We start from the raw sequence: 21,185 nt of genomic DNA on the forward strand, positions 1-21,185 counted from the left end.
TTTGGGTGCCACGATAAATGGTGTACAAAATATAAATTAAATAATACCTAAATACGAAAGATTAGAAATAATAGACTAAAAACTCACATGCAGTCCCTGTGTAACTAATTCACGTTGCGTAAAAGTTTAGTAACTGATGTCAGGTCCACGTGTGTACTGTCCAGAGAAAAGGAGTGTACTATAAAGAGAAGGAAAACTCAACAGTAAAAATGTCACATGCTCGAGCCCCCAAAGATCGCCGACAAGTGGCAACGAATGCTCACCAACGCTCTAAGTGTATTATCCTCCAACTAGAGAGTTAAAAAACTATCACAAAAATCCGCTAAGAGTGTCCACTCCCTGGTACTTTCAAAGGGCCGTTCGGTTGGCGACACACTGCACAACATCACTCTATGTAGCAATGCACGACACGACGACAACACTGGTCGTGATTCTAACTTGTTCAATATATCATTAAAAAATATTTTTTAAAATCTGTGTCGACTTTACAAAATAAAGGACAAAACGCCTATTTTAGAAAATAAATAAAGTTAGAAAACAGAGCAATGAAATAAAGGACTGTCCTCTTAAATTAAGGTCGTACCGTCACCGTAGCCATAACTGAAGAAAGAAAGAAAACAAAAAGCAAAAGATCTACGCAAAAAACTATCAGGTCAGCAAAGTATTTTCAAGAAAGTAAATAGTTCTCAGCAAGCAGTTACACATGCAAGTTATGTTGTAGCATACAATAATGCTAAAAGTAACAAAGCTCTCTTTGATGGAGAGTTTGTTAAACTGCATGCTCAAAGTTTCCGATATTTTATGTCCTAACAAAAGAAAAGATTTTGAAACAATAAGTTTATCTCAGAAAACAGACACTTCTAGTCTCGAAGCAATAGATAAAAACATGTTATCACAGTTGGAATCAACGATTGGCCAATTTAAATTCTGCTCAATTACTATGGACGAAAGCTCTCATATAAATGATACTGCACAGTTGCTATTACAGTAAACTCGTTAATCGGAACCCCGGTAATTGGAATCGCCGGTAATCGGAACGATTTTCAGTCGGACTGTGTCGTGCTGAATCGAACGTTTTTGATACTAAATTTACTTCTAAAGCAGTGATTCTCAAAGTGGGGGTCGCGACCCCCAAGGGGTCGTGAAAAATATTTGGGGGGTCGCTGAAAAATTGATGCCAGATCAATTTTTTCAAATATTTTATAAATTTACTATGGATTCATGTTTAGAAATACTGTAATAGAAATAAAAAATATATAAAATAATTTTTACTTAAATAAATTGCACATATAAATAATAAAAATAATATAATATTTAAATACGAGCCTAACCCCTTCCCTCCGGGATGTTTTTTGACACATACTTATTCTTCGGGGGTCCTTTGAAATTTTTAAGTGCAGAAGGGGGGTCGCGGTCCAAAAAGTTTGAGAAACACTGTTCTAAAGTATAAATTTCATGTTTTTATATTCTTCAATATATTTATTTTGTTTGTACAAAATGCAGAAATAATTTTTAACGATACGATAGACTCGATTATTATATAAAAATTTTCGTTAGGCTTAAAATCGACGAAAAATTCAACACGAAGCGACACGCAACGGAGAAAAATTTGAACATCGGACAGGTTAATGTATTTTTTCGTACATAATCGGTAATCGGAACAAATCACTAATCTGAACAACCCGAGTCCCCAATTGATTCCGATTTTCCGTTCTCTACTGTATTTATAAGAGGTGTGACAAAAACTTCTGTATTACAAAGGAACTAACATGCATGAGTTCTTGAAGGGAACTACAACAGGGTCAGATATTTTTCATAAATTTATGGAAGGAATTTCAACTTTGAAAGTACTGTACCTATAAATTGAATATGTATATAACAACAGATAGAGCGAGAAATATGACAGGGAAAAAATCTGGATTTGTTGGGATCTTTAATGAAAAATATCCAGATAACAATGTTATATTTCTACATTGCATCGTATATCAAGACGCCCTGTGTAAATCTGCTTTGGATATGAAACCTGTTCTTGACGTTATTGTGAAGCTGGTTAATGCTATTCGATCTCGAGGACTTGCTCACAGACAATTTCGGGAGTTTCTAGAATCCATGCAATCCGTGTACTCTGATATATTGTACTACTCGAAAGCAGTGGCGTGCCGTCATTGGAAGCAATGGAAACAATGACCTTCCCTTGTATTTTATAAAACATAAATTTTCATATTTGAACTTTGAATTAATTAGAATTAATATTTTATTATAACTGCATTATGTATCTTTTACAAATTTCTATACTACATGTGAAAAAAAAAACGATAAGATTGCTATTGTATATTCGAATAATTCAATGGCGGAAGGAATGTCGAAACCGGGTGTTTCCAATCAGCCAGATTATATAAGCATTGGCACATGCGGTTTACAGAGCCTCAACCTCACCTCAACACACGCATAAAGCATCCAATTTTATATCCCGGACCGGTTGTGGGCTGTTAGCCGCCCGCCTGCTAGATATTCGGCCGCCCTCGCCCGATTATGTGAATCGTGAGTAGACTAGATCAACGGCGGGCAACCCCCGGCCGCGGGCCAGCTACGGCTCGCGAAAGGTTTCTGTCCGACCCGCGATATCTTTAATAGATTATTAAATTAGAAAAATAACTAATTAATAGTTATGTTTACAATTCTTTGTAATTTTCGAAAACGATAAGAGAAATAAATGTAGTAATTAACTTTTTAATTATTTATTTCATATTTGCAGACTAAAAAAATTACAAGTCACAAGAAGGCGTCAATTAACTACTACGGCCCGCGGAAAAACGTAAAATTTATTCTGGTCCATGTTATAAAAACGGTTACCCATCCTAGAATAGATTTATAACTTAACCCAACCGATAGGAGTTTACTGGCATGTTTTTATGATAGTTCTGTATAGTCGACAGGAGTTTTAAAAAATCCATTAAAATATTTGATATATTTATTCTGCGTTTATTCCGCTCTTCCATCTTATATTACTCACGGATTTCGATGTTAAACCGGTGATATTACGATTATAGTATGTCCTATCTGTAAGGGAATGCAGAAAAAACGTGTACAATTCTTGTATAATGTTAAAAAAGTAACTGTTACTTTGGCAGCATCATTTACAACCAAATTTAATGAATGAGACGTACAGTACAAGGTACGAAAAAGCTCTAGAATTTATTTTCCTTAAATTTACGATTTATATATCCGTTGTCATAAAAATTTGTCTTTCCAATGTTTTCCCAAGACTACAGATATTCAAGTACAAAGTAACTGGTTTCGACTTATTTCTACTAAGAAGTAGTTAAATAATTAAGAGAATAGGGAATGGGGACATAAATAAAACCCTGCCGAAAGAGCCAGAATTTTACTTAAACAAAAGCTTAACTCAACCAATCACTAGCTCAGTACAGTGGGGAACTGATTTCCGTGTACACCTGATATTAAAACGAATTAGTTAGAAAACGAATGACTAAGTTTAGCATATTTAGATTTTTACAGCTATGGTGAGAAATGTTTAAAATTTACAACAGCCCTGTCGTGTCCTTTGAGATATACTAGTGATGCGACAAAAGAGGCATTTGACATTGACCGGTATCGACACCCTCGGGATTTGGCAACCTGCGTGCATGCACGCGCCGCACACCTACCAGGTCTCTGATTCCATTCATTAGCCACTCGTAGGGAGCTATTTGACTAAGTGGATTGTTTTAAGATTGAAAAAGTAAAGAATATTTTATTTTTATGTACGTTTCTTCACAAAGTTATATTTAATTATAAGTTTCTTTAAAAGTATATTTATACAATTGAAGAATTTTTTGTACTAGGTATGTATATTCATCACACATTTTGTTTTACCAAGTAAGTTTTTTTTATAATTTTAATTTTAGCCCTTATATGGTAGCTAGTGATTAAAAAATTTATTTTAAAAAAGTTTTGGCTCAAGACGCGTATAATGAAAAAGAAAACATTATTAAAAGAGAAAGACCAATGCCTAAATTAAATATAAATATGTCGACAAAAAAATTTCGACATTTTGACGATAAAATTTATGACGAATGACGATTCTTTCGTAAAATTGAAGCAATTTAAAAATCAAAATAGAATAGAATTTAACATTGGTAGATAATATAAAATAAATATTGAAAATTATAACGAGATAATTACGATTAATAGATATATCTAATAAATTTTCCAAGGTATACAAACAAAAAGTTTGAGTCCTTTTTTTTTCTATTTTCTTCCTTTATTCCGGTCAGGAACCACTTTGCAGCTAGCGACATGAAGTCAAAAAAAACTTCTAAAATAACGAACAAAATACTATTAGACGATTCACAACACAATTAAAAATGATCTTCGGCGCCGACCTGTTTCTGTAGGCTACGGCGCTTACAAAACATTAAAAACTGTTAATCTTCCACAATAGCACCCGTGTTATATAATCGCTTTTAGCTGCGGGTCCTCTGGCGGATTCGAGTAATCACACAAAAATTTACATATTTGTACAGAACTCAGGAATTGAAGTTTAAATTCAATAATAAATTTTCCAAGGTATACAAACAAAAAGTTTGAGTCCTTTTTTTTTCTATTTTCTTCCTTTATTCCGGTCAGGAACCACTTTGCAGCTAGCGACATGAAGTCAAAAAAACTTCTAAAATAACGAACAAAATTGTTAATGTTTTGTAAGCGCCGTAGCCTACAGAAACAGGTCGGCGCCGAAGATCATTTTTAATTGTGTTGTGAATCGTCTAATAGTATTTTGTTCGTTATTTTAGAAGTTTTTTTTGACTTCATGTCGCTAGCTGCAAAGTGGTTCCTGACCGGAATAAAGGAAGAAAATAGAAAAAAAAGGACTCAAACTTTTTGTTTGTATACCTTGAAAAATTTATTATTGAATTTAAACTTCAATTCCTGAGTTCTGTACAGATATATCTAAATTAATAGATGTTATATGTTTTTTCTCAAAGCAAGAATTGGCATTTAGAGGGCATAGGGAATTTATTGAATCTAATAAGAAAGTTCAATATACTCTGTTATTTATTAAGTACGTCAGATAATCTATTAAAAATACATTTAAAGAAGTATACGGTTTTTACTGGCTTATCGAACAAACGAATACGAACGGCAGTGGCGTAGCGTGGGTGTCAGCCGTCCAGGGCGGAGGAAAATTTCGCCGCCCCCTTAAATAAAATACGGGGAATCCCTACAAGTAAGTACAGACGGTGTTGTCAGTCGCTACAATGAGCAAGATGTCATTATTATACATTCATTTAAAGAAAGGGGATTCCCCATTTTCGTCACAGAATAAGTAATGAAAAATTCCGTGCTCGTTTCAATCGGTCCGAATCGTAGGTGGGACAAAAATATGAAATGAAATGGTTCAAATGTTTACAAGATATTATTATTTATTGTGAAAAAATGCCGCCCCTACCGTCCCCACTACTCTACACCACTGACGAACGGGCCCTGACGCGCAATTAATTGATTTGCCCTGTAAGTCGGCTTTTACAGAAACACAGCTTCTCTATCATCAAATGTTACGGCACGCCACTGCTCGAAAGTAAGGTGGCTTAGCGCAGGCCGCGTCTTCGAGCGAGTTTGGCAGCTGAAAGACGAAACAGTGACATTCTTCCTTGAGAAACAGGGTCTGTAGAGTATAAAATACTAGAAGATACTACATGGCTTTCGGATTTTACATTTTTTACGGATCTTCCCTGCCACATGAACAAGTTGAATGTCAAGATGCAAGACAAAAATCAATTTATCGATGATATCTGGGGCAATCTCAAAGGTTTTAAACTACAACTTGTTCTATTCGCGAATCAACTTGCTAAGAATGACTTGTCTCACTTCCAGAGGTTGAATTCAATAGCCCTGGTGAAGGAAAAGCTTAAGAGTTACGAAGATAGTCTGAGAAGACTCCATGGTGAATTTGAACAAAGATTTGAAGACTTTAGTGTCATTGAAAAAGACTGAAATTTTCGGCATGCCTTTTAATGTGAACTGTGAAACCAGACTTGCAACTTGAATTGATTGAATTACAATGTAACACTCAACTCAAACAGTTGTTTCTTAATGTTCCAAAATTAGAGTTCTACAAGTCCTTCTCAAAATCCACTTTTCCAAATCTGATATCTCATGCCCAGAAAGTTACTGCTATGTTTGCTTCATCATATATATGTGAACAGGTGTTTTCTACAATGAAACTTCGAAAGAGTTGCCTTAGAAACAGACTGACAGATGAGCATTTAACTTCTCTTCTAAGAATAAGTGCATCCCAGTTCGAACCAAATTATGAAACTTTTAGAAATGCAGTCACAGTTTCATTCATCACATTCTCCTTCATAATCTTTCAGTCATTAATAGGGTTTAGTATCACAAAAAATACAAGAATTTTGTAAAATGTATCATTGTTATTTTTTAATAAATTATATTGGCCCGCCTAAAGTTTATTTCCTTTCCTTTGGCCTCCTCTTTAAAAAGTTTGCTCATCACTGGGCTAGGTGATTAAGGTGACAGCCTTCCGCTCCGGGATCGAAAACATCCAGGAATTTTTCGGGGGTGGTCCGTCCAGATTAGTCATGAATTTTCCCGTTTGTAAATAATAAAATTTGGGGTTCTCTTGGGAATTTGGACAAGACTAAACATTCAACCCAGACTAAAAACAAGGGGCACATGTCCCAAGATACAGCCATCCCTGTACTCCAGTATACTATTAAAACAAATCTTGCAGATGCTCATTGTGTTTATTTTCACAGTATTGTTTGGAGGCCTTTCCAGCAAGATAATTCTCTCTTCATTTTTGTTGTGTGATCAGTAAGAAGGGCTATTAATCATATCCATTTGGCTAAGCCTACAATGAAGGCAACTAAGACGTGAGGGATGGTGCCTGACGTATCCAGGAGAGACCACCACCACCACCCAGAAAACTTCTTAAGCTTTTTGATTGCTCGGATTCAATCCCAGCCATCTGGCATCTCAAGATATGATGGCTGGAGTTTCCCAGGCATGTTTCAGTCATGCTACTTTGGCCTATCCTCTCATCGAACATTTTTGATGGGAGGCAGCATGAAACCTCAGACAAGATTCAAAATTCATTTAACTGGATTAATGTATCTGCAGCCAGTATGCTTTTATATATAAACATTATATACATTTAGCAGCAGCCTTCTGCCCTAAATCAGCTTTCATGATTTTATCTTTTTCAATTTTTTGACAAATAGGTTTTCACTGTTCAGACTGAAACGGCAAGTTTCAAGTCTACCATGTTCTGACACAATCTCATTGTTCATTCATAGTTTAATGTGTTTGCAGTCTATAATAGTTGATAGCCAGGAAGATAAAGGCATTATCTTGCTGTTCGAGAAGACTTGAGTCAGAGTTAAACTTCAGAAATTTTTCAGGAGCAATCTGTCAAGAACATATTGGTCCTACTCGTGACCACTCACAGCTAGATGCTTCCATGATTCATGTGGAATGAAGTCCTCTTAGCTTGAGGAATATAAAATCCATCAGACATAAGAATAAATGACTGATAAAGTTCTGGTTACCAAAGAACCATCAGAAACATTTTGACTAAGACTTGGCTTGATTAATTAACTCTCTCTGTCTAGCAGACACAACAAGTCTCCCAAAGTATTACTATTAATCACGCCAGCACCTGGTATTACTAATCAATCCAATGCTTGAAGATGGCTTTTTCTTCCATGTAAAGTATGCATTTCTCCATGTCCACAGAAGAATGGCTAGATGAGGAAGAACAGAGCCTGACATATATCCAGATAAAACTATTCATAAGAATTTCTAGTGATATGAGTAGGGCACAAAAGCTTTTTGGAGCAGCAGACTATGTCCTTTTTTGTTTCATCCAGCCATCAAGCAGTTTTAAAACATTTTGTAGACCCATCAGTTGCTTAATCCAAAGAATTGTCAGAGAAATCTCAAAACAAACAACACTGTTTTGTTCAAATAGAATAAATGAATATTTAATATACAACCATAAACAATTTCAATAATACAAAATAACAGTTTCTTTTAATGAAAATTATGTTTACATGTTGTCAGATTGTAACTTGTTCTGGAGATGAGTTTTGATGGTACTTGCCGAATCCTGTTTGAAGGCAGGATGATTTAACACTTGATGAAATGTGGCTATATCTTCCAACCTATAAAATTAATTTAATAATTAGAAATACTCACATTTAACCAAATATTAATGAATACAGTGGAACCCCAGTTTACGACCAAATCGGTTAACAAACTTATTTTGCAAAAAGTTTGTCTCGGATAACGAACTTATTGACAAAGCCTGGAGTGAGGTCTATCACCGCACTTTGCAATTGGCCTCGAAGAAACTTTGGCCAACTCCCAGAGCAAAACTTTTAGGAATTTGAAGAAGAGAGTGCTCCTGTTTTAGTGCATGAAATCGTGTCCACTGGCAAGAGTTTGAGAGTAGAGGTAGATGATGAAGACGTGGAGGAGTTGCTGAAAGACCATCAAAATGAACTTACGATAGAAGAGCTGGCTGCCATGCAGGAAGAATAGATGGAAGTCTTAAAAGAAGAGCATTCATCAGAGGAAGAGGCTAGAGAAGAGATCACCAGTGCTGAGATCAAGGATATTTGCAGAAAATGGAATGATGTGCAGAAATTTATCGAGAAGCACCATCCTAACAAAGTTGTGGCTAATAGGATCATTAATTTAATAAATGACACTGCGCTAGTGCATTTTAAAAAAATTTTGATTAAGAGAGTAAGACAATCAACTTTAGACCACTTTCTTGTTCCTTTAAGTTCACATATTTGTTGCTGTAATTATAGATACTATGTTTTCTCATATTTTCATCAAAGAAAACCTATTTTACAAATAAAATTATAAAAATACCGATGTCTAGAATGGATTAATTGTATTTGCATTAATTTCTATGGGAAAAATTGCTTCGGTTGAGACAGACTCACAGAACGAATTACGTTCGTTAACCGGGGTTCCACTGTATGCATAAAAATGTGAATTTAAGTTGTCACTAAGTTGTCAAAAATAACCATTTACCAATGTTTAGCATGAACATACCTCAACTAGTGAAATGCAAGGTGTCAGAAAAGTTATTATGCAGTGAGAAATATACAACATTATGTTATTCTTTTGACATTGCAAACTAGACCTGTAAGTTGTATGTCTGGCATTTCCACTTTGCAGTAGATGGTGTTACTACTTGCTGATAATCTTACTGTTAACTATCAAGTGGGAGCAGCAAACAAGCATGCTGATATACATATATAGAGTAATATACATGAGATAGAGTAAAAACTGAAATAAACTTTCTCACAATTGCTTATAACATAAGATTCTTAATGTATATCAGTTTCTTTAAGTCAAGTTTGTGCTTATGTTCAAGCATAATCTGTGTTCTTAATCGCCATTGTGAGCAGCAAGGAAGGACTGAATTTTTATAACAGTCATAGAAAGTTTGCATGTAAGAAATAATGTAAATAATGTATGGAACAGCTAGCAAAATCAAATTGTGTGTTTAACTATGTGAAGCCATCACAGAAACTTTTGACACATTCTGTGTAGTATATGATAAGCAATGTCAAGCCATGTTTAAGAGTTTGAAAAAGAGTCAGATTGAAGATAATCCCAGTCCTAGGGAGGACTGCTACTTTCGCAAACAATGAGGCAAGAAGAATAGAAAAAGATATGTAGCCCATGTGGACTTTTATCAGTTCGCAAAATAAAAGTTGAATGATCACAGATTCCAATCAGCAGAAATGGAAGCAATAGCAAAGGAAATATTTAAAAGCATACAAGTTGATTTCAGGATGAGTTTCAGTATTGTTCTCACACAGACTGAAAGAGTTGCATAGCTGTAGACGGACTTAATTTGAAGATACTAAGTTTGTGCGTTGTGTAATAAATCCTGTGTTAATTCACTTTGTTTTTTGCTTCTACATGATATGAACTTACATGGCTTTTTGCCTCGCATAAGTTGATCTGCAAGCCAAAGGTTTAGTCAACTTCTTTTCTTCTGTTTTCCTGCAGAACAAAACACAAAACTTTCAGATAATATATGCATATAAAATCATTTATAAATAAATACATATACAAATATTAACAAACTAGTTAATTCAAGGAACACAACACATTAGTGATTTGCCAAGAGGGTTGCCTTCCAGGAGGACATTCTTATGAGGAACTTGGCCCCTATTTAGGAGTTAGACTTGAAGAAAATTCTTAGTGGCTAGCCCATCAGAAACCCGAGAATTATTGACATTTTTACACTGCTACTCAGTCAAGTAACCAACCATTATTAGATTTCATCCATGTTATTTTAAACTACAGATTTCTTCTAAGTTAGAAGACAAAAGTTTCATCATGGCAGTAGTTCTAATACTTTTTGTTTGATTTTACAGCCCCCATAGTATGAAATGCATTTTATAGTTGACCATGGTGTCCTCAGATATAACAGATAATAGACACTAGTGGACTACACTTTGCCTATTTGATTTCTCATACTGATGGTCAACAGTCAAACACTTGTAGTTACAGGAAGCTATTACAGTTGAGTTCCCTTAGATTATTATATTACATACACATATATGATGCATATTATGACGATATATATATGATGCAAGTGAAAGCATATTACATATATAATATGTTATATTCTTTCACTTTCAATACAAACTTAGGCAATTGTTACATTTCTTACACTTGGACTGCAGCTAATATGCCTAGTGCCAGCTGGAAGAGGAAAAAAAACCAGTCAGAATTTTTCATCTTGCCCCTGTAGGCTCCCCAATGATTTATTTCTGGTTATGGAACTGGTCAACAGTAATCTGATTTGCAAAGCCTTTGTTTAATGGTTTTAAAGCCCTCCTCAAATAACAATACCTATTAAGATGTGACAAATTAATCTACAAAGAAGTCATTACATTCCTAAACATTAACTGAATTGTATTTGTAGGTTTATACTAATATACTGGGTCCTGTCCCTCACCTACCTAAACCTATGGGTACAATGAAAAAAAAGGGTCTTAGTTCCCACAGGATATAAGTTTTTTTTTCAATTTGTTTTTACTTTAAACATTGGAAGAAATCCTGTATTTTTCAGTAAACTTATTACAAATAATACATACACATTATTCTGTTTCAACAGAAGCTCTAAAGTCGGGAGAGCATCTTCTAAAGGTTTCATATCTCCAACTATGGGCATTTGTCTCCTCTTGGCTCTCTCTTTTAAATCCTGTTTCCTTTTCATCATTACATTAATCCCTGAAATTCAAATTTTTTGAATTAATATATATAAATCGAAACAGGAAATAGACAACAGTGTGTTGTATAAAGTATTCTTTATCTTATATTTGCTACATGAAGTTTGTAGAATAGACAATATTTTAATCTAATCTATACATAATACCAAGCTCAACATATGACAATGTCGAAGTTTAACCAGGATAACTATAAATGTATGACAATGTAATTATTTTCATTTTAATTAATTACGACCTGATTAAAATATGGTGATATTATTTGTTTATAATGAAAAGATGGAATATTATGTAGATTTATAAAGATTATTTTATAGCAAATAAGTAATGTTACTTCCTTGAAGTGTATATTATTTATTTATTGTTAAAGCAAGAAACTGCCAAATTATTAAGCTAAAATATGGCTATGTAATTAATTAAATACTAAATAATTTGTCTAAAGATAGGCAGTTATGTTGTCATCTTCTGCTAAATGTTACTGCCTGATAATTTAGCAGTTTGTTTGACTTTAGACTATAAAGAGGGTTTTTGGGTTTACTCATAGTTTCTACTTCCAAATGTAGAAGGTTTAGCTAGCAATTTCACTTACCATAATTCAGAGATTATCAATCATAACACTTTACCTTACAAAACAATCAATATCTCACACACACACAAATATAAAGGATGGATTGCAGATATGAGTTCCAGATCTTGACCACAATTTAAACTCCTTAAAAGCACAATGAAAGGGACATTGTAGGAATAACATTTCTTGTCAGTCTTGGTTCAAAATGTGATTAGAAATTGGTTTTTAGACCTGGCTAGCAGCAGGTTTAGACTACAGCTTTCTCTTTGATCTTGGTTTTGGGAATAGAAATTGTCGTTATATTAATGATTGCAACTAGTTTAAAACTTTGTTGGCAATGTTTTCAATACAAACACAATGTATACTAATAATAATAGTAATGTGAACACGTTCTTTCTACACAAATGAGAAGGCAAGTCAGGAGGTGCCCATATTCCATTAGAACTAATGAAATAATACACAAAGAGTTAAAGGCATGTGATAGACACATTCCAATAAAAATTACTATTTTGAAATTAATGTTGCTTCTTGTTGAAGCCTGTTGAGTGTGAACAGTTAAGCTAATTAAACAATAAATAATGTAACAAAGGAAAAGACAACCCAAAGTCCATGTTCTCTGTCATTTTTGTGACAACAAAATGAACAAACATCACGGAACTTAAAAAATTTGTAAAGCCAGACAACCACTGAATTAATCTAATGCCTCCCTTTAGTGACAAATTATTTATTAATTAATTAAATATAATCATGGAAAAGTAGCTTGATGTAATCCAATAGGTGTTTGGCATAACAAAACGATTCATCTGATTAATTTGTTGACACCTAAAAGCTGGGAGTAACAGTGATAAAAACAATAACCGAAGTTTCTCGGAATTTTGTTTAGATCATGTTCAAAGATTTTTGTACTTGCAATAATGTTTAAACTGTGGCATAGTGAGTCTGTGGCTAAACATCACTAAGCTAAATCTAGCAAGAATCTTATCTTTTCAATTGACCTAATACTGATAGGTAGTTGTAGGTCTGCACCTCACCAGTGGAGTTTTACAGGTTTATTTCATTTATGCAACACCTAAACAAGGCCCAGTTTTCCTGAAACACTTTACCTTGCAGACCTCCCATGATACATTGCTTTATCACATTTCTACAATCTTAAGTAGACTACAAATATTTTTAATATTCCTTATATACTAAAAGTAGGACTATTTCTATCATTTATACAAGATGTCTCAAATATGTTTGTGGACCTTATTAATGTAAACTATGGGCCAGAATTGGCCAGGGGCATATAGTGGGCACGTTATTCTCTTACATTATTTCTTTACAGTTCTTTCCAACTTTTAATATATTGTATTACAATACTGTTTGACAGTTTGGCAGTTTATTTCTTTATCCATAATGCCAAGAGTGCAATGGTGATTTTAGCCAAGCAACATCTGTCAACAAAATGGTATATGGCCATTGATATTATAACGGGAGAAGATGACAATTTATGGTTTTGAAGATTGTTCAGACAAGCGCCGATGTAAATGTTGTAAATAAGTGTCTTAAGAATCTCTGAAGATTGATTACAGTAACCCAAAAGCATTTGGAAGTACAAACAGAGCAAGTAAATAACATAAATCCTGCCAAAACAATATGTATTCCATTTAAAAGTAGAGTTAGTTTGAAATTAAATATTTTAAAGTTTAATAAATCATTTATATAAAGAATAAAAAGTATACAATAGTACTTTGTATAAATAACTGGTGCCTTAACTGCCTTTTATCTTTCTTTGACATCTGCATTCTGTTGGATGCAAAACCTTTGACGTTCGCCTGGTCGAAGTCCGGCAGTTTTTGCTTCAGTACATCTTCGGTAATGTTGATGCTACTGAATAAACTGGAAGCCAGATTTGATATTTGGAGCTGTAAAAGAAAAAAAGACTGAAGTTATATTTTCTATAGTGTAATTCATAGAATTTGTGGATTACAACACAAGTAGAGTTTGTGATGAAGCGAAGCTGATAAAGCACAAAGAAATAGTTTAACCATGAGTTCGGTTGCTCTATGATATTGGCATCCCCTAGTAATGGCTGTACAGAGAAGTGTTCATTACCAAGTATTACACCAACCATTACTAGTCTGTAACACCCTCCATGGTACTCATCTGGCTATTGCTTTACCCCAATATAGTGTATAAATATAAGTATAATAATAAAATGTTGAGATTTAGACTAATTAAACTTAACTGTGTATGTGCCAAGGTGGCAACATGGGTTGAAAGAGTTGTGGCATGAGAAGGTCAGCCATGTTGTAGCTCCAGGAAACCAGAGAAATGGACATGTGTTCAGTTTGTGTTTAATAAAGCATTAGCCATATTATCTGGTCAGTAGAGTAATTTATAACACATGGTGACAGTGCAGAGGATAATGCATCAGATCCCAGCACCAGAAGTGTTTAATTTTTGTCCCAAAGATTGGAGAGCATGGATAGGGCATTTTGAACAGTGCCTGGACTCCATAATAACAATGAAGCTGGCCAGATAAATTTTTAATATACTTAATAGAACAGAAAGCTGAAGAAATTTTGATGTCATTTAGTTTCCCAGAAATGGATAGAAATGACTATTCCAAAGTTACGGGAACATTTGAAAAATACTTTGTCCCAATAAAGAATGCATATACAAAAGATATAAATTCTATTCTTGGTTTCAAGAAAAAGGAGAAACAGTGGGAAATTTTGTTACTTTGTTATATAGCCTTGTTAAAACAAGTGATTTCTCTGTTTCGTTTCAAGACAAAATGATTAGGGACAGAATAGTTTGCAGCATTACAGACAAAAAGTCTCTGGATGTTTGCAGCTAGAAACAGAACTAACTGCAGAAAAAATCAATAAACTCTGTGAGATAGACTGAAACAGCGAAAAAAACAGCAGGAAGCTTTTAAGAACAATTCTGGGAATAAGATATATGAATTAGGCAAAACTGCATGTAGAAAGAATGTATTTTCAAAGCCAGAAGCTACTGATAGTACATTTACCAGGAATAAAACTTCAAATTCCTGTTATTGGTGTGGAAAACCTGTGCCCTGCATGTAAAGTGTTGTGTAATAAATGCAAAACAGTAGGTCATTACTAGGAATTGCAGTTGCTGGATGAGTATCCAGCAATCCAGCTGGATCCAGCGCATTCTTCGGCCTGCTGGATCCAGTGCTGTGGATCCGCAAATACTCAATTAACTTCTAAATAATGGCACAAAAGTCTACATTGTCGACGTTGCCGCTTTGCTACGTGCGCCATTGCTCGGCAGTGAGAGCGACGTTGACGTTCAGTACGGCACATGCTACACCCCCTCTCTACACCGCACTGCCTGCCCTTTTACCTCTGCTGATCTAATTGCCAGTTGACTTTCCACTCTCGCTAAATAAAGTGTCTTTGCGATAAATAAAATAAGTATCTCCTCTCCCAGTCCTGATGCATTATTCTAATTTACGGTTGGTTGTGACGTTAATGAATCACATGATGGAACGATCGTAGTTTAAGCCTATGGGGAGCTGCAATTTTATTGTGAAAATTGGTGAGAAACTGAGACTACCTAGTTAGTTAAATAGTTAATTAAATTAATGACTCTCAGTATCTTAGATATATGATGATATAAATGTATGTGATTCATGATTGTGATAATAATAACTACTAGACTGCTACTAATTACTTACTCACTACTTTACTAACATTAATAATTAAATTACTTATAAATAAACTACACCTTTATCAATCCAGCAAAATTTAATAAAATAATAACATTTTCAATCATTTTTAATGATTTTCCACAGTTACAAAAAAATAGAACATTAACTATAGAACATAAAATGTGTTCGGAATAAATATAAAAAGAATAGTGCTTAATTACATCCCATTTTTAAACAAGATACATAGATGTACTGCCAGGTCTAATAATTTTCGCATTGTATACCGACGTAATCCCACTGTTTTCAAACTTTCAAGAAACGATAAAAAGAAAGGGGATCGGAATTCAACAATGGGTATATATTCGGTACCTGCGGTATAATTATCTCTATCTCAGGTGTTAAACCAAATCAAAGTTATGTTTACTACCTAAATATGTAAGAAGTTTTACTGATTTATAGTGACCAGTCTAAATAATAAAAGCTTCTTAAGTATTTTAAAAAATGTTTTATTTCTTTAAAAAACCATAAATTGCTGGATAGATAGATAGACAGGTAACATTTTATTGCACCAAAAACACATCCACACTGAATCCAGCTGGAATGATTTTGGTTCAGTAAAAATCCAGCTGAATTGAAAACACTGCTGGATTGCAATCCCTAGTCCTTACACAAAGGTCTGTAAAGCTAAAATGAGTATAAATGAAATCAAAGAACCTAATTAAAATTCATTTTTGGCACATGTATAAGGGTCCAGTAATGCAAACAGTTTCATGGGAGACATTCCTTTAAACTTTAAGATTGACACAGGGACAGATGTCACAGTTATACTACACGACACGTACAACAGAGTGCTATCTTGTGTTAAATTATAAGAAACAAACAGATCTATACATGGCCCTGGAAAGAAAACACTGGATGTTGTGGGAATGTTTACAGAGAAGCTAAGAAATAAGAGATTTTGCATCCAAGAAGACATGTTATCGATAAACTAGATCGCTCCTTGTTAAGTCGTAAAGCAAGCAAACAGTTAAATCTTGTTAAAAGAATACATGAATTAAACTTTGCTTTCAATCCATTTAAAGAATTTCCCAATCTATTTCAAGGGATTGGGAAAGCACAGAAACCCTATCGCATTAAACTTAAGCCAGAAGCAAAGCCTTATGCCCATGCAGTTCCTCTAAAGATACCATTGCTCTTCAGAGATAAGCTTAAGAAAACTTTGGATGGTACGGTAAATAAGGGAATAATTGAGAGAATGAACTGCAGAATGGTGTGCTTCAATGGTTTTGGTTCCGAAGAATTAGGCAAAATAAAAATTTGCATCAATCTATCTAATTTGAATGAGAACATTGAAAGAGAATACTTTCCAATACTTTTCAACTATACACTCAACCAATTCCAAAACACAAAAATCTTTAGTATTATTGATGCTAATGCAGGGTTTTGGTGCATTGCATTGGATTCAGAGTTATCTTACTTGACGACATTTATAACATCCTTTGGGAGGTTTAGAATAGATGTAAACAGTTGCCATTTGGAATTATGTCAGGGCCTGAAACATTTCAGAAAAGAATACATGAAACAATATCAGAAGGTTCTGGAATTGTTCCAGTCTCCCAATTGGTGTTGGAACTCTACTCAATACATTCTTCAAAACACCCAGGAAAAAACTGGCAATAAGTGTCTCTTTAAAAATTTTTCTGCTACCAATTTTGTTTGATATTAAAGTTATTGCTAGCATCCTGCTAAAATTCTTGACTATCTCTATAAAGCAAAAATAAGAAAAGATGCTATAGTTTCAGGAATAATCTGCATGAGATAGTCAAATTGCATTTATCCCAATCTGATCCAGATTAACAAAACTCTGAATAAATTGGAAATACAGACAAAGATGATCTGGAAAAAACACGATTTGACCATATTTGAAAAGTGTTTACTGTAGCAATAAATGGTTTGCTAAATCTAGCAACAAACAATTAAAGCAATGTTTAAAATGGATATTTTCCCCTTAATCAGACAACGTTAAACACACATGTGAAATGTCTTGAAAATATGAAGTTATTTAATGCATGATAAATTATAGAAAATCGTGTTTACTTAATATACACAATATGCAAAGTATCAAGTTACTCCTAAGCTGAACTGTCAAGAAAGGAAGTTAGGAATTTTTCCCAGAACTTTAAGACCCATAGTTGTTCCTAACTGTGTAAAATTAACATTATTTTTACTAACAGAATATAAAATCTTTAAGACTGCTTTTTATTAATAGAGATAATCTACATGTTTTATTTGATCAAAAAATATAGCTAAAGGGGACCACAAAGTGATAAAAGGGCCCATTCCATTTCCGTGCCCCATATGAGCTCTCAACAATCCTATCTATCAAACAGTTGATAAATAGTTTTAAAAAACAGAACTAATTTTTTAATATGGCTATTTGAATAGAAGGTGCATAAAGAAAACTTTAAAATAACATCCGATTAAAAGTTATTTACAGACTCATTCTTTTTGTTCGTGCAGTTCTAATCATAGCAAGAAGCAAACGATGTCCGACAAAAATAAAATCTTGGTCGGTGCTTAATAATAGGATTAACGTACATCTGTATTTAGTACAGACAGTCCGTACATTAAAGGCTCTGTCCACGTTTGTACTGTACTTTGAAAAATAAACAAAATGTCCATACTTTTCAACCGATCGTGCAGTTAATAGTTAAATCATAGCCACTTAGATTTAAATCTGACAAAAGGTGTAAAGTTTTGGTAATTATTATTGTATTTGTTGACTAGGTGGCAATATTGCATAAGCAAATTAACAGCTCTGTTGCTTAAAAAACATGTGCACAAACACTCATTATAGAGGTTTTTAATTCGATAGTACTTGTTATCTAAGTGGTAAAATAGTTTTCTTACATTTAAAATTGCATTTTGTGCCCCAAAGGAAAGTGTAAATTGAAACTTTATATTATATATGTCTATGTCTACATTTACTAGACTGAAAAATATGAATAAATTCCTTTCATTTTGCTTCGTTATCCGAGTACTTTTAATGCTAATCTGTATTTTGATTTCAACTATTATGGTAACCCTATTAATAAACAAAAGTTTACAAATATATTAGCAAGGTTGAGGCCGAAGTTTTAAATGCGAAAATGTGTACACTCAAACCTGTTTTTGCGCGGTCTTTTTTTGTGCAATTTTTTTATATGTGCAATGTGTTTTGTGCAATTATTTTTGTGCAGTATACCAATTTGATTGAAATTCATATACCGCAAACAAAAAAAATCACACAAAACAAATCGCACAAAAAAAGACTGCACAAAAACAGGTTTGAGTGTACATCGGACGTTCGGTGCTGCTTTCCTGTAAGCCTAGAAGTTCGACAATGGCGTTGAGCATGATTCCACTGACTTTCCAAACACCATTGCCAAACTTCTAGGCTTACAGGAAAGCGGTGCTCAACATCTGACGTACACATTTTTGCATTTAAAACTTCAGCTTCAACCTTGTTATTAATTGTTAAAGAAAAACTTCAGGATATATTGCATGTTTAAACTGATTTACACAAGGAAACTTATATAAGAAATGAAAGACACTAATTTTTGTAAGAAATGCTTGCCAGTTTCATTTATTGCATACAGTATGACATATATTTATGCTCCTGAATGATTTGTGTATTGACAAAATTTATCTTACTCTTAATAAACAACACATACATCAGTATAAAAAAAAAAAATGATTACATCAAAATCATTTGTCTTTCTAATGAACATGGGAATCACATTGGACAAATAGCAGCAAGGAAATAAATAAATGATCTGCTTGTAATTACAAAGAATGATTTATATCATCTTACCATACACTGTATTACAACAGTAACATACGGTCTTCCAAAATGTATGCAACCATTTTAAATTACTGTAATTATGTTAATTATTATTCAGGAAGTATGTAACACACAAATAGATAAAGTGACTGTCAGAATTTCACATTCCATCCTCATTCAGATGTCTCGTCTACTACCTCTAGGAAGTGTTGTATATAAAAATGACAACTCCACAGAAGAGAAGGCATTTGTGTTCTACAGTTTGCAAAGTCGGAATCACTCGTCATTGTGCAATAAGTAATCTGCAAGAGCTATAGGAGAAGCAACAACGAATATGCCGTAGGGAGTACAGTAAAATCCAGTTTATCTGAATTATAAAACACAATCCCTATCTCAGAAAGATAGACATACAATAAAAATGCTGTACTTCTCATGGCAGTCAATGTGTTTTAATAAGTTTACTGTTCGTAACGTTGTGAGTTATTATTCACTCAATGCCCTAAAGCCTGTATTATTTCCCTGAGTTTCACTAATCTTCAAACACTTGTGAAACGAAGTAAATGCCACCAATATGATGTCTAAAGGAAAGAATGTAGTTGTTACGTCAAAGAAGAAACTAAAGATATAAAATTAAAAGTCTATAAACTATGTTATTTACGTTGTCAACGATTTTTCTCAATTATCCGGATTTTCAGTCATTCGAATCAGACCCTGTCCCATTCGAGCCAGATAAACGGGATTCAACCTTATAGGAAGGAATTAAGTATTGGTCAGATACACACCATGTCACACAAAGTGCATACATTGAAAAACTGTAATAGGCAAATGTGGAACTTTGAGTTTTCCAATGTTTTAATGTACATTAAGACAATAATTACAATAATTTCAAATGTAGCATACTTTTTCAAAGACCCTCTATTAAATTAGTCACTACATTAAAGGTGCGTAAATGCTTATTTTCTACGATTTCTGCGTTGTAATTTAATGCTGCACCAGAAAATTACAGCTTATATTTTTTTTCCAACGGTATGTTCTTTATCTGGCGCAACGAGCATCAAAAAGCCACAAATGGTAGGCGCAACGAGTGTCAAAAGTTCCATAATTAACCTCGAAAAGCATTTCATTAATTGCCTATAGGCTAATTACATGCAAGCTTAAAATATAAATTTATTTTTTTACATAGACTATTAACAATTAATTAGGGTACCTTAATTAGTATAATTAATTATCAATATTTTAATGACCAACCTTCATCTCCGTATCGACGTTTGTTGGAGTTTCTTGTACTTTATCCGAATTTTTCTTAGTCGTATAATGAAACGTTCTTTCCTTCCTAATTTTCCCCATTTAGAAAAATTCTCACCAAAATCAACTATTCAAACAACGTAGGAAACGAAACCACGTGAGACGTTGTTCAAGAAAAGCAAATGGTATAGTACATTAAGTGTTGCCATTAACTATTTAGAAAATTATTTCGTTTTTGTTGTGTTTTATGGATATTTATTAATATCTACAGAATGATCATAAGAAATAATTATTTATTAAAATAATATAATTCTCCTAAATTTTATTTTAAAAATTATTTTAATTCATGACCGGTGGCTGCTTCAGTATGGGACTGACAAACGTTATAAGGGTGTAAAAAGGCCCAGCTAGTAGCTATAAGGCGAAAAGAGTTGAGGAAATGATAAAAAGTTTAATAAACTAGTTATCGGAATTGACTTCACATTTTGCGGTATCCAATGAAAAAGACAAATACAAGGCCTTTCTAAGATAACGATAAATCAACTGTAGGGTCCTTTGAGCCTGTACTTATAATGCCTGTTGTTAATTATCTACTGCATA

General features: G+C 33.6%; 1 protein-coding gene across 2 annotated transcripts; it reads right to left on the minus strand.

Annotated features, from left to right (window-relative positions):
* Positions 1–8,024: 8,024 nt before the first annotated feature.
* LOC136970874 (ribosome biogenesis protein SLX9 homolog) lies at positions 8,025–20,746 on the minus strand. 2 transcript variants are annotated; one of them, XM_067265378.1, is made up of 5 exons: positions 20,589–20,746; positions 13,583–13,757; positions 11,154–11,289; positions 9,982–10,050; positions 8,025–8,183 (listed from the first exon to the last, which is right to left on the minus strand). In XM_067265378.1, exons 1-5 carry the CDS (start codon positions 20,685–20,687, stop codon positions 8,069–8,071), a joined length of 594 nt encoding a protein of 197 aa, XP_067121479.1. In that variant the 5' UTR covers positions 20,688–20,746; the 3' UTR covers positions 8,025–8,068. The 2 variants fall into 2 exon arrangements, with proteins under 2 accessions (XP_067121479.1, XP_067121481.1); XM_067265380.1 differs by lacking the exon at positions 9,982–10,050.
* Positions 20,747–21,185: the final 439 nt, after the last annotated feature.

This window comes from Centruroides vittatus, unplaced genomic scaffold, assembly GCF_030686945.1.
Source record: "Centruroides vittatus isolate TY-2023 unplaced genomic scaffold, ASM3068694v2 contig_221, whole genome shotgun sequence".
In the NCBI taxonomy this organism is placed as follows: Eukaryota; Metazoa; Arthropoda; class Arachnida; order Scorpiones; family Buthidae; genus Centruroides; species Centruroides vittatus.